This window comes from Tenrec ecaudatus, chromosome 2 (genome assembly GCF_050624435.1).
Source record: "Tenrec ecaudatus isolate mTenEca1 chromosome 2, mTenEca1.hap1, whole genome shotgun sequence".
In the NCBI taxonomy this organism is placed as follows: domain Eukaryota; kingdom Metazoa; phylum Chordata; class Mammalia; order Afrosoricida; family Tenrecidae; genus Tenrec; species Tenrec ecaudatus.
The window spans coordinates 217,899,403-217,913,270 of NC_134531.1; the positions used below are offsets into that span (position 1 = coordinate 217,899,403).

The window sequence follows — 13,868 nt, forward strand, 5'->3', positions numbered from 1 at the left end:
AAATCATACAAGATGAATGAGAGATGTCTCACTCCTCAACTGGACTACGACCTCCATCTTTAAACTAACCCACTAGTACAGATAAGGTTCACCAAAAGGAATATGTATTTTACTTGTGTGTGACATATAAAGAAGAAGACAGAGACCCAGCTGGGTAAATGGATCCTTTGTGTAATAACCTTCAGGAAATACCGGGAGCTCACAGACTTACTGATACTGCAAATGCCTGAAATAATTTCTGAAATTAAATAACTGAGTTACTAATGTTGGTGTCAGGCTCAAGATAAACAACTTTTTGTGTCACCAGCACCGTGGAAAATTGTGTTTTCATTCATTATATCTAAAGATTAAATAGTAATTATGTACTAAAACTATTCACACCAGGGAACCTAAAAATTTCATTTTGGGGTATTCAAAATGAGGGGGAAAAAAGTTGTGCAAAGATGCTCAAAATTACATGATGTGTATGCATGAAAAACTGAAATGTACTTCACGGCCCAGAAATGAGGAGTTTGCTTAACCAAGATACAGAAATCAACACTGTCAAAGTATAAAGAATGTGGACTCAGTCCATGGAACAATGAGCAGTGAACTAAGTGCCATTCATGCATACTAGTTGTGCAAGGCGTCTCACATTCAGCACGTACATTTTCTATTTTGTAACCAATTCTCAGTAAGCTTCCAATGAAGAAGGAACTGTTCTGCAAAACAAAAAAAGAGCAAGATGGCTTTCCTTATTCAGTCAATTATGCTTGAATTTTCTAATGGAAAAATATTCAGTTTCCTACAATTACTTTTCATACCCATTTACCTTTAAAAATCCTAAAACATTCTACTTGTATGCGCCCCCAGTAAAATGGTTTTTTTTAAGTGGAAGACACGACAACAAAAAATTAAAACCAAGAAATAATAAAACAAAAAAAATCCTAAAACAAGAATTTTTTAAAAAGTCATTTTATTGGGGTTCATACAACTCTCATCACAATCCACACATATGTCCATTGTGGCAAGCACATTTGATTATTTATTGCCATCATCATCTTCAAGACATTTCCTTTCTGCTTGAGCCCTTGGTATCAGCTCATTTCCCCCCCCTCCCTCTCCCACTGTCACTCCTCCCAAGCCCTTGATAATTTATAAATTATTACTTTATCATATCTTACACTGTCCAATGTCTCCCTTCACCCACTTTTCTGTTGTCCATTCCCCAGGGAGGAGGTTATATGTAGATTATTGTGATCAGTTCTCCCTTCCTCCCCCACCTTACCCTTACCTTCCTGGTATTGCTATGCTCATTATAAACCCCTGAGGGGTTTATCTGTCCTAAATTCCCTGTTTCCAGCTCTTATCTGTACCAGTATACATTCTCTGGTCTAGCCAGATTTTTAAGGTGGAACTGGTGTTGGGGAGGAAGCATTAAAGAACTAGAGGAAAGTTGTGTTTCATCGGTGCTATACTGCACCCTGATGTCCATTTGCCTACAGATGGGCTTTGGGTCTCTACTCTGCACCCCCCACTCATTCACAATGATGTGATTTTTTTGTTCTTTGATGACTGACACTATGATCCTGTCGACACCTCATGGTCACACAGGCTGGTGTGCTTCTTCCATGTGGGTTTTGTTGCTTATCAGCTAGATGGCCACTTGTTTCCCTTCGAGCTTTTAAGACCTCAGATGCTATATCTTTTGATAGCCAGACACCATCAGCTTTCTTCACCACATTTGCTTATGTCTTCATGCTTTCTCTTCAGCGATCATGTCGGGAAGATGAGCATCATGGAATGCCAGTTTAATAGAACAAAGAATTCTTGCATTGAGGGAGTACTTGTGTAAAGCCCCAATGTCCATCTGCTACCTTAATACCAAACCTATAAATATTTATGCACCTAAATCTATTTCCCCATCGCTTCTCGGCCTTTTGGCTAAGATCAAGTGAAATCTATTTCCCCATCCTCATATATAAATATATTTACATTTGTACCTGCCTGTATTTAGACCTCTATAAATGCCCTTTGTCTCCTAGTTCCTATTTGCTTTGACTTTCCTCTTGTCCCACTCTCACGTTCAGCCTTCATTTGGGTTATGGTAATTCTTCTACCAGGCCTCCTACATCCTCCTCGCCATAGATTTTTCACCTAACTTTTAAAAGTTCACTACACCCAGATTTTTAACAAAGATACACGGGCTTTAAGTGACTACACGGAATTGTCATCAGGAAGTGAGCATCAGAATGTCTTCTCTAAATTCAAGTCTGCAAGTGAAATAGTACCAAGAAAAACAGGTGGCTCCGTAAACACACTTGAAATAGTAAAAATTATCCAATGGCGTTCAAGAAAAACAAAAAACCTACTCAAAGCTGTCTTAAAACAAACATACGAAGTTTACGCCAAATATAAGACTGTTGTTGGAAGAGTGATGATCATGGTATATTTTTATGACAGACAAGAGAGCCCATCATTTTCAGGACCTGTCTCAAGATTTCTATGAGCCAGGATCCCATTTTGGTCATGTAACAAGCTGTGACATATTCCACTTTTTATCTTAATATGATAAGCCGCAATCCAGGCACTTAACAGGCCATGTCCCAACTACATTAACAGTCAATTATCTGATCTGGCAAACACTGAGGACAAACATGAGTTGCAGTCAGAATAAACCAGTGGCTGTCGAGTCTGATTCAGGGTGCCTATATGTTTATCAGAGTAAAACTCTAAATTTCCAATAACTGAATTTTCAGAAGTAGATCTCCAAGTCATTCTTCTGAGATACCTCTTGCTGCGTTCAAGCTGCCAAACTTTTGGTTAGCAGTAATGTTAACCAACGGCAGCACCAACTGTAGCTTTGCTTTAAGAGAGCAGTATGCATATGCTCCACCTTACCTACAAATTCAGCTTAAAGACCTAGTACTACCTATAACTGCTACCTGCTATGAATTAGTAGTATGAAAATACTTAAACAGAAAAATTTATAAACCCATATACTGTAACTTACCGCAACTTTCTTTGTCAACTCCACAATCTCTTCCAGCAATTCAATGTACTGTAATCTCTCCAAACTTAACTCCCAAGCACGAGAACTACTTAAAGACAAATTTATTTTTTAAAAGATTAGGATCTCATATCTGAAGTTTGACTGAAATTCATATTTAAGATTTAGATATCCCTAGCTATGTTACACTTCAATATGAAATATTAGAGGGAAATTAAGTTCTCTTCACTCTAAGTAGCAATTATTAACTAAACAAAATACTATACCTTTTTTTCTTATGCATACAAACATTGATATTTATAAAAGCCAAACTCAATGCCATCAAGTCAATTCTGACTCATAATGAACCTATAGGACAGGATAGAACTGCTTCTGTGGGTTTCTGAGACTGTAACTCTTAACAGGACTAGAAGGACACATCTCTCTTCCACGAAACAGCTGGTAGTTTCAAACAGCTGACCTTGCAGTTAGCAGCCTAACTTGTAACCCACTGTACCACCAGTGCTTCTGTATTTTGATATGTATAGATTTTTACATATTAATTTACCTATTTTTCCTGATTCAGCTTCAAGTCTACAATCTCATGCTATTCAGAATTTCATTCACTATGCTATAATGATCATTCATATTCAAATCCCAAGTATTCACTTTTTCTACTTTAATCTATTAAACAAGAGACAGGCTGAACAGTGTGCTTGAATGAGAGATAAATCCACTGTACTATGCATTCCTCAGTACTAGGCAGCATGCTTCTTACTGTTCATACAACATGAGTAGCAGAGTAACTTACTTGGCCTCCACACAAGGGTGCAGTCGTGCAAATGGGTACCCATTCTGATGTTGAAACAGAAGCGGCCAGAAGACATAGACTTTAATAGCATCACAGTACTCTCTCAGGACAGTAACTGGTTTACGGCACCATATATGGCAAATGTCAAATTCTTCAATTAAAAAAAAAGGTTTAAATTAATACTTCCTCCTCATCTTGAAATAAATCAAGACTGCCAATGGGTAAAAGGCAAAAAAAAAAATGGCTATAGAAAAGCAAAATATCCAAATTATCAGCTGAATTGTTAGCAGGAAATAAGCATCAGAATGTCTGCTCTAAATTCAAGTCTCCAAGGAAAATAGTACCAAGTGAAAATGTCTTTAACCAATTAAGTTCATTTAAGAAGTGTTGGCTATATTTCCATTTTAATAAAGAATTGCTATGGTTTTTTAGTGGGAAAAGAAATCAAAACAAATTTTATAAGGTCTTGTTATGTTGAAGAGAATGTATTCATCTCCTCTTAGTCTTTCAAGCATTTAGCACTAAAATCTCAATACGCTCACCTACGTTTTTCTCTTTTTGAATATGCTCTTTACGGTGTTTATCCTAAAAAAAGAAGAAAACCATGCTTATTTGTATGCAAAAGAAAAATTCTTGATTTTTAGTCACAAGAGACGATCCAAAATTAAACATTTCAGTACCTATATGCATATACGCTTTGAACACATCAACCAATGTCTTTAATAGTTCTCCCCTCCCCCGAAAGCTTTTGGTACATGGGTTTTTATAGGGATTATACTATATAAACCCTGTACCCAAACCATCCTTACTTGTACATGTCTAAACCAGAAAGCCTTCAAGAAGATACTAGTAAAAATTTTAAAACCAGAAAACCTACTTACCACTGTATTGGTGTAAATGTGTGTCAAATTAATACAATTAGGGGGCACAGACTCAGGAGTAGATTGCAAATCCTCCATGTAAGTACAATCATTTAAGACATAATTGTCTACAGTGAGATCGTCCAGAGTAAAATCATCCATTTTGCACAATCCTGAGTAAACAACAGAAACCCAAGTCAGTATAAACCCTTTGAGACTACACAAGCAGTTTTCCTAGCCTTTGTAAATTATGGTATTTTATAAAAACAATGGAAACTTCCAATCCAAGGAAAAAACTCCAAACACTGTAGATTCTAGGGCCCCTTTTGCTGTTCCTGGTCCCCTACATCTTCCAAGTAGCTGTTTAATCTCTTCCTTTCTTTACTTCACACATCCAGCATTTCTATACTGAGGTTCTCTGTTTAAATGTCCCCTTTAGACTACCAGTAAGTAAGACTATCTTATTCATCTGTAAGGAACCCTTGGTAGCACAGTGGATTATGAGTTGGGCTGCTAATCTCAAGGTTAGCAGTTTGAAACTACTTTGCAGAAAAAAGATGAGGCTTTCTACTCCTGTAAAGATTTATCCTGGAAACACAGGGGCAGTTCTACTTTGTCCTGCAGGGGTCAGTATGCGTTGGAATCAACTTGATGGCAGTGAGTTTGATTTTGTTATTTATGTATTAAACACAGTGCCTAGGCACATGATGGTGTCACTGAACTGCCCTAGGTTAAAAAAAACCCCACAAACTCAAACTCACTGCCATAGAGTCAGTTATGACTCATAGAGACCCTACTGGACCGGTTAGAACTGCCCTGTGCTTTTCCAACCCTGTCGCTCTCCATGGGAGTGGAAAGCCGCGTCTTTCTCCCTCGGAGTAGCCAGTGGTTTTCTTTGCTGACGCTGTGATTAGAAGCCCAGCCCATAACCCACTGTGCCACCAGTTTCTTGTCCTGTCAAGGCAGTCTGTTCAAGTGTTTGCTGCAATAAAATAAAAAGATGTTTTCTACTGCTGCCCTCTTCTTTCATTTATTTTACTGCATTCTGTGAAATATGACACTCCACTGGATCACAAAATCTGTCACCTTCTCCATCTTGTGGCCTGCTGCCAAGTCCCTTGAGAAAGGTGTTTGCTAGCATCTGCTCACATCTGCCTATCCGCCTTTCAGTGTCTTTCTGTCCTAAGCAGAGAGGCAGGCTGAGATGCCATAGGTGATTCTGTCAAACTGAACTGTCACAGTCAAGTCTCCCTAACAATCGCCTAACAAGCTCACAACTACTACAGTTCACAGTCAGTTCTATTGGACTGCAAAGGGAGAGTTATATATATATATATATATATATATATATATATATATATATATTCAATGGAAGGAAAGAAATTAGAAAGCTGGGGTTTCAGATGGAAGTTTCCCCTGAGAGAAGTTCAATAATGAAAGATTTCTGTAACTGTTCAAGCATAGCTACAAAATCTAAATAAAACTGAAACAACTGAGCATGTTATTACTTCTACCGCCTGCTCAGCTGATGGTTTTCTTTCCAATCATCATCAGAATCATCAATACCATTTTAAAAATCTTCTCTTTACCATTCCATTATTGTTCCAGAAAAAATAAGCTCACTGTCATCAAGTCAATACTGATTCACAGTGGACATCTGTGGGTTTCTGAGACTAACTGTAACTGAGAGTAGAAAGCCCAGTGTCTCCTAAGGAGCTGCGGGTAGTTTAAAACTGCCAACCAGGCAGATTGCAGACCAATGCATAACCACTACACCACCAGGACTCTCCCATATTGCTAAGGCAAACCATGTTTTGGGATTTTTTTACCCCTCAAGATCATCTCCATTAAACCCTGAAATGTAAGTGTCCTTCATTCTTATTAAGCCAAATTTGTTGTATAAAAACATTGCAGCATTAGAAGAACAATTAATCCCCCAATAAAATGATTTTAAGAAGAGCAACTAAAAACCTTCCCAGAAAGCTATTAAGGAGCACTTGTAGCACTACAGGATAAGCACGGAACTGTAACTGAAACCAGCTGCTGTGCTGGAGGACTTTTAGGATCCCTCTGCCCGTAAAGATTTGCAGCCTGAGAAACCCTAAAGTTCCACCCTGTCCTTTAGGGTCACTGTGTGTAAGACTCAACTTGATGGCTGTGGATTTGGTTATTTAGCTTGTTAGTTTGTTTGCTTAGCAAACTATCTGTACTGTTGCCACATATTGTAGTAAGTGTTTTATAGACATCAAATATCTCATTAATCCTCACAGCAATTCTTGGCAATTAACAATCATTGCCTCCACTGTACAGGGTGTTTCTTTAATAACAAGTAATTTACTCAAGGTTGCTAAGTTAGGAAGCATTCAAACTCAGGTCTTCTGATTCTAGTCTACGAAACACTGTATTTCACTGCCTTTCCTAGTGGTGGTTAGATTTTACGTCAACTAGATCTACCTGCATGAGGGTATGGGTGGCATTCCAACTCTCAATCGTATATTGCCTGATGACATCCCCTGAGGGCTATGGCCTTTTTATAAGAGAAGTGGAGAACTTTTCTCTCTCTCTTTGCCCAATTCACCTTCCTGCTTACTTACATAATGTGACTGGCTCTGAGGTTGCCAGCCCATGTGGCCTGCCGGCCCTGGGAATAGTCAGTGCCCCACCAAAACCCTACCAAACTTGGATTCACAGAAGTGTGCACCCACCAGCCTGTGATCTCCCCGCTTCTTCAGCCGGCAGCTGCTTGAATCTGGAAGGGGATCCAGGTAGTGTCTGATCCATGGACTTGAGTTGGACTGGGCTCAGCTGTTTCCTTGAGAGAAAGTTCTTTCTTATACATCAGTGTCACTGAGTATGTTTCTCTAGAAAACTCGGCCTAACACATTTGCCATTGTCACTTATTTACTTCTTTGTTATTCACATATTTTAGAACACTGCCTCTTTCCCTCCAAATTCCACCAGTCCTAGCTGCATGTAGATGGCTTCAGAAGCCTAACCTTGTGTTTTCACTACTTCCTCAGCAACCCTGTAGTACTAGATTTCCAAGCCAATCACTTTCACAGAAGCAGACTGCCATATCTTTCTCCCAGAGTGGCTGGCGGATTCTAAATATCAACCATTCAATTTGTACCCCCACTGCCCCCCCCAAAAAAAGAAAATCCTAGCAACATCCAAACTCAGTGCCATTAAGTCAGTTCCGTTCACTTTAAAGGGCAGGTAATGAAACTGTCCGTGGAAATTTCTAGAGCTTTTAACTCTTCATAGCAACAGACAGCCTCATTTTTCTCCTGCAGAGCAGCTGATGGGTTCAAACTGCTGATCTTCTGGTTAGCAGCCCAATGCATAACCCACTATACCAGCAGGGTTCACAGCTGAGCTCTTTGACCACTGCACCACATCTATCCAGGTCTATTTAAATCTTTCATTCTGATCAGCTTCTCTCTGACCACAGCCAAGAGGCATTTTGGTCCACAGCTCCCCATCGCTGGCCAAATCCATTCTTTAACCTGATCAAGAACCCTTCCTGATCTCCCCTTCCATTCTCTTTTCATTTTGACAATTTGGTGTCTACTTCTCTCATTTAAGGGAACTGATTTCAGTAAGATATTGACTTTCTGCAATAAATTCGTTAATGTCTGAGGTTGGACCCATTCCGGATTAACAGTATTTCCAGAGTTCACAGAATTTAAATCCAAAATGAACAGTAACAAGGGATAGGAGAAGAGACTTTCACTCCAAAGTATAGCACTAAATATGGGACATACCCTATCTTAAAAATACACACATGGTTTTAAACTTACTTGTCTTCCAAACATTTTTTCTATATAAATACAGAATACCAAGAACTGTCATATTACACATAACACAATCATGACATTGATTATAATTAACATACTCATACCCACATATTAAGCCTCTAAGACACCACGATGGTTGTTCACAGCCTGGGTAGATCTCACCAATACCACAATGTACTACACCAAATGTACTGTAATAACAGTGGTGTCATTTTCACTTTCTAACTTAGCTATGCAATGCTGCACAGTCGGTTGAGCATGGGTTCTGGAACCAGGTTGCCTGGCCCTGAATCTTGCCTCTCCCATTTCCTGAACATATGATTGGGGCAAGTTACTGGGGTTTTTTTGGTTTTTTCAGTTTCCTTATATAACAAATGGGAATACTACTATCTGACTAATTGGTTAACACATGTACACGGTATCAAAGAAGTGCTGTAGATGCCAGCTATTGATAATAACATTAACGTTAGATGAATAATGCTACAGCCCCACTGTTTGGATATTTCCAGTTAAAAGGTCTATCTGAATTGCTAAGCCAAACAGGACTTGTTAGCTGACCACTTACTTGGCTCTGTTGACCACTTCCTCCTCCACAGAACTCTGTGGTTGGACTCCAAACATCATCTTCTGGTTCTCTTGCTCTTCTGGCTGCTCTTCCTCAGCCTCCTTCTTGGGCTCCTCTTCTCCACTCCATGCTACCCAAGTGCCAACTCTCTTTTCTTCTCACTGCCACCCTCTCCTTGAGTTGTCTTATCCCACCACCAAAACAAACAGACAAACCAATTGCCATCGAGTTAATTTCAACTCATAGCAATCCCATATATTGCAGAGAACTATACTCTATCGGGTTTTCAATGGCTGATTTTTGGAAAGTGGATTGCCAAATCTTTCTCCCACAGTGTTTCTGGGCGGGTTCCCAGTTAGTTGCACCACTCAGAGACTCCTCCATGCACTGCACAGAGTTTAAACCATGCAGGGTTTAAACAGTGCTAACCTTCTACCATCACTTCACCATGATTCTCGGCATTCCACGTATCAGAAACTGTTACCTAATATTTCTGTTCTTAAGCGCACCTTTTAATCACTTAGCCTTGGTCTAAGTGATCACATGTCCATAGCATAAGTTTGATGTGCAATTTATGGCTTTCACAGACATTAATTTCTTAACTGCTACTCGCATCGCCGGTTATGGTAAGTTATATCTTCTGGCAGACTCTACCACTGGAAGGGTATATAAAGGTGAATTCTAGAGGTTTTTTAAACTATTTTGCTGAGCTCAAAGAAAAAAAGGGAACAATCTATGCTGCTTTTTTCCCCAAAAGCAACAAACTTGCAACTAGAAGCTAAGTATCTGCTCAAAGTTGTAGTGCCTAAAGCAAGGTTAGGGAACTGAAAAGTGGCCCCAGGTGAAAGACCCAGGGCCCCAGGGCAAAGCTGCTCCAAATCCTTTTAGAACAGCTGTTCTCAACCTGTGGGTTGAGACCCCTTTGGGGGTCGAACTACCCTTTCAAGGGGTCACCTGATTCATAACAGTAGCAAAATTACAGTTATGAAGTAGCAACAAAAATAATATGGTTCGGAGGGTTTCATTACTGTACATCACTGTATCCTGTATGAGGAACTGTATTAAAGGGTCGTGGCATTAGGAAGGTTGAAAACCACTGTTTTAGAAGAAAAGCATTAGCAAATTAGTCTCAGAAATGTCCAAAACAGAAGACCAAATGAAATAGGAGTTCTACATTAAATTTTTCTTTTTTAAAATCAGCAAAGAAGATGACAAGTCACAAGCAGAAAAAGACAACTGAAAAAAAAAAAAAAAACACCGAAAGATTTTTTTCACATACACCCAACTACAGACATTAGAATTGCCAGGTATGGTTTATAAAATAACTACCAAAACTAAATACAGACCCCACTGTCAACTGTCGTTGTTGAGCCAGTTTCAATTCACCGAAATACTAATACAGGGTTTCTAAGGCACAGACAGTCCCATTTCTCTCCAAAGGAAGAGCAGGTGGTTTTGAAATGCCTACATCTTGGGCTGCTAACCTCAAGATCAGCAGTTCAAAACCACCAGCCCTCCTTGGGATAAAGGTGAGACTTTCTGCTCCCATAAGAGTTAGAGTCTCAAAAACCCAAAAGGGTGGTTCTATCCTGTTCTATAGGGTGGCTATGTGTCAAAATCGATGGCTTTTTAGCACTCTTGTGGCTAATAGCCCAACACTAACCCGACAGCACCACCAAGGACTCTAGATTAACTACAGAATCACAAAACTTAAAACACAACATGAGACCATGAAGACGACCTGGGTGTGTCTGACAAAGTACAAAGTCAAACTTTTATTAATTAAAAATGTAACTGTTAAAGTGTTGTTTTTTTTTAAGTGAGTGGGTCAAAGAGCAGACTAGGCACAGCTAGAAAGAAAAATGATAAACAAGAAGACAAGCCTAGTAATACTGCGCAGCATTGTTACTCTGGTAAAGAAAAACTAAAAGAGATGAAAATATATGGAGGCGTAGACAGATTTAGTTAGGTTAAAATGTAATACCTTATCATTTGATCTCCCTTTTGGCCCGTTTTATAGTTGTTTCTGTCTTTAATACTTTGTTTTCCTTTTTGATTGAAGTTTTTCTGTGTTGTGTCTAGTCATTGTGTGCTTCCTGTTTGTGTTTTGTATGGTTTTCTACATATGAAATCCAGGTTAAGGAGACGTATAGAGACATTAACGGATTGATGATTGCCTAGGGCAGCGGTTCTCAACCTGTGGGTCGCGACTCCTTTGGGGGTCGGACAACCCTTTCACAGTGGTTGCCCAATTCATAACAGTAACAAAATTACAGTGCAAGTAACAATGAAAATAATGTTATGGTTGGGGGGGTCACTACAACATGAGGAACTGTATTAAAGCGCCCCAGCATTAGGAAGGTAGAGAGCCGCTGGCTTAGGGGACGGCAGAGGATGATGGGGGAAATGGGGAGCTAACAAAAATGAGTATGCAGCTAAAGTGTTCTGAAATTGATTGTGATGACCATACAACTCTTAATATAACTGAATGATTAAATTGTATGATACCAGGAGGGAAAGAGGAAGGTGGGGGAGAAAGCCTCGCCAATCACAATGATCTACATATAGCCCCGGGGGACGGACAACAGAAAAGTTGGTGAAGGGAGACATTGGTCAGTGTAAGACATGAAAAAATAATAAAAATTTATAAATTTTCAAGGGTTCATGAGGGAGGGGGAAAAATGAGTTGCTGATACCAAGGGGTCAAGTGGAAAGAAAATGTTTTGAAAATTATGGCAACAAATGTACAAATGTGCTTGACACAATGGATGCATGTATGGATTGTGATAAGTGTTGTATGAGCCCCAATAAAATGAATTTTTAAATAAATAAATTGTATTATATTTGAAGCATATGCCAATAAAATGATTTTTTTAAATATAAGGAGGCTTCAAAAAGTTCATGGAAAAAATAGAATTAAAAGATAAGGGAATTTTTCCATGACATCTCTAATGCCCCCTCCTATGAAAGACAAAAAATAGGGGTATGGAAAAAACCTAATGCATATATGTCTAGTTAAGTTCCAGAAGAGATTATAGAAAATCAAAGTGTTAATACTTAAAGAGCATATAGTCAAATAAAATTTTTGAGTGCTCACCAAAGAAAAACCCCTCCAATTCATAATAGAAAGTTCATTTATTTTTTTTTTAAAAAGTATGGTGATAGGGGTAAAAAGAAAGAAAACACTTAAGAGGTGAATGAAAATAAAAACACTGTACCACGGGATGCAGTGAAGCAGTACTCGGGGAAACTTACAGCCAAAAATGGTGACATTAAAAGATATACGGATTGTTATAAGAGCTGTGAGAGCCCCTAATGATCTTGGGGGGGGGGGATGGGAGAAAAAGGAAAGATCCCAAATCCATAACATAAGTCTACATTGAGATAAGAAAAAGAAGAGCACAATAAGCCTCACGCTATTAAAAGAAAGAAAATAACAAAGATCAGAGCAGAAATAAATGTGAACAGAAAAACAAGAGAGGAAACCAGAAGTTTGTATTTTGAAAAGGCCGCTAAAATCAGCAAACCTTTAGCTAGCGTGAGAAAGGAAATGAGAATGCAAATTACCTGACATTCTAAATCAAAGTAGGGACCTTCTAAACCACACCATGGAAAGCAAAGGGACTGTAAGGAAATACGATGACCAGCTGCATGCCAACAAATCAGATAACTTAGACTACGTGGGCAAATTCCTAGAAACGTGAACTTTCTACTTTGGCTCAAAAGACCCACAGAAGTGAGTCATTAATCAAAATCAGAGAAAAGTCCTAAACCAGATGACTTCACTTGGGAATTCTACACATTCTAGAACTGGCTCCAATTCTATGTAACCTTTAAAAAAAATAGGAGAGAACACTCCCTCCTAACCCATTCTGTGAGGCAAGTATGTCCTGATAGCAAAGCCAGACATAGGAACAAGAAAGCTACAGACCCTATAACTTAAGTAGATGTAAAAATCTTCAGCAAAATACTAACAAACTAAATCTAAAAGCATATTACAAGGCTTACTCAACACCATGAGCTAGTGGGATGTGTATCAGAAATGAAAGGGTGGTTCAACATTAGAAAATCAGCCAATGTAATAAACCACAGTAACAGAACAAAAGATTAAAACCGTAAGATCGTCTCAGTCAATGCCAAATAAAAGGCTTTGGACAAAATTAAACACCTTTCATGATAAAGACTCTCAAGAAAATCAATATAGTAAAGTCATTTATGAAAAACCCACAGCTAACGTCATACTCAAGAGGAGAAAGACTGAGAAAGCTTGCCCATTAAGCTTAAGACAAATCTGCCCTCTCATCCCAGCTATTCAACAGTGTAGGGGAAAGTCCTGGGGAGGTGGGGTGGGGTGGGCAGGCAGGGAGAGGGATAATATCCAAACAGGAACCAAGCAGGAGAAGCATCCCTCTTTGCAGATGAGACCAATCCTGTTGTTGTGTGCTGTTCAGTTGCTTCTGATTCACAGCAGCCCTGTATGAGAGTAGATAGAACTGCCGATAGGGGTTTCCTAGGTTGCAATCGCATGGAAATAGATTGACAGATCTTTTTTCCTGCAGCCACTGGTGGGTTCAAATCTCTTGGTTGGCAGCTGACACTTAACCATTACAACACCATGGTTCCTAGACAAACGTATACAGAGAAAAATCTCAAAGGAGCCACAAAAAAGCATCTAGACTAGAGCTAATCGAGGGCTTCAACAATGCTTTGGGGCACAAAGTCAACACATAAATATTAGCTGAGTTTATATACACCAACTGAGAAATCTGGAAAGGAAATTAAGAGAACAATTCCACTTATAAAAGCACTAAAAGAACAAAATGCCTATATAGAAATTTAACCAGGGATATGAAAGACTTATCCAATG

The 13,868-nt window shown here is 39.0% G+C and overlaps 1 protein-coding gene across 6 annotated transcripts in view; it reads right to left on the minus strand.

Annotated features, from left to right (window-relative positions):
• The window catches only part of TTC3 (tetratricopeptide repeat domain 3), a 132,393-nt gene that overhangs the window by 110,508 nt on the left and 8,017 nt on the right, over positions 1-13,868 (minus strand). For 5 of the 6 annotated variants that reach the window (XM_075542304.1, XM_075542303.1, XM_075542299.1 and 2 more), the window contains exons 2-8: positions 9,002-9,185; positions 7,345-7,451; positions 4,661-4,812; positions 4,322-4,364; positions 3,780-3,930; positions 2,993-3,080; positions 648-701 (exon numbers count right to left, since the gene is read on the minus strand). In XM_075542304.1, coding sequence (XP_075398419.1) covers positions 648-701; positions 2,993-3,080; positions 3,780-3,930; positions 4,322-4,364; positions 4,661-4,812; positions 7,345-7,451; positions 9,002-9,060 — 654 coding nt within the window. In that variant the 5' untranslated portion in view covers positions 9,061-9,185. The remainder of the gene's footprint in view (positions 1-647; positions 702-2,992; positions 3,081-3,779; positions 3,931-4,321; positions 4,365-4,660; positions 4,813-7,344; positions 7,452-9,001; positions 9,186-13,868) is intronic. The other variant, XM_075542302.1, reaches the window with a different exon arrangement.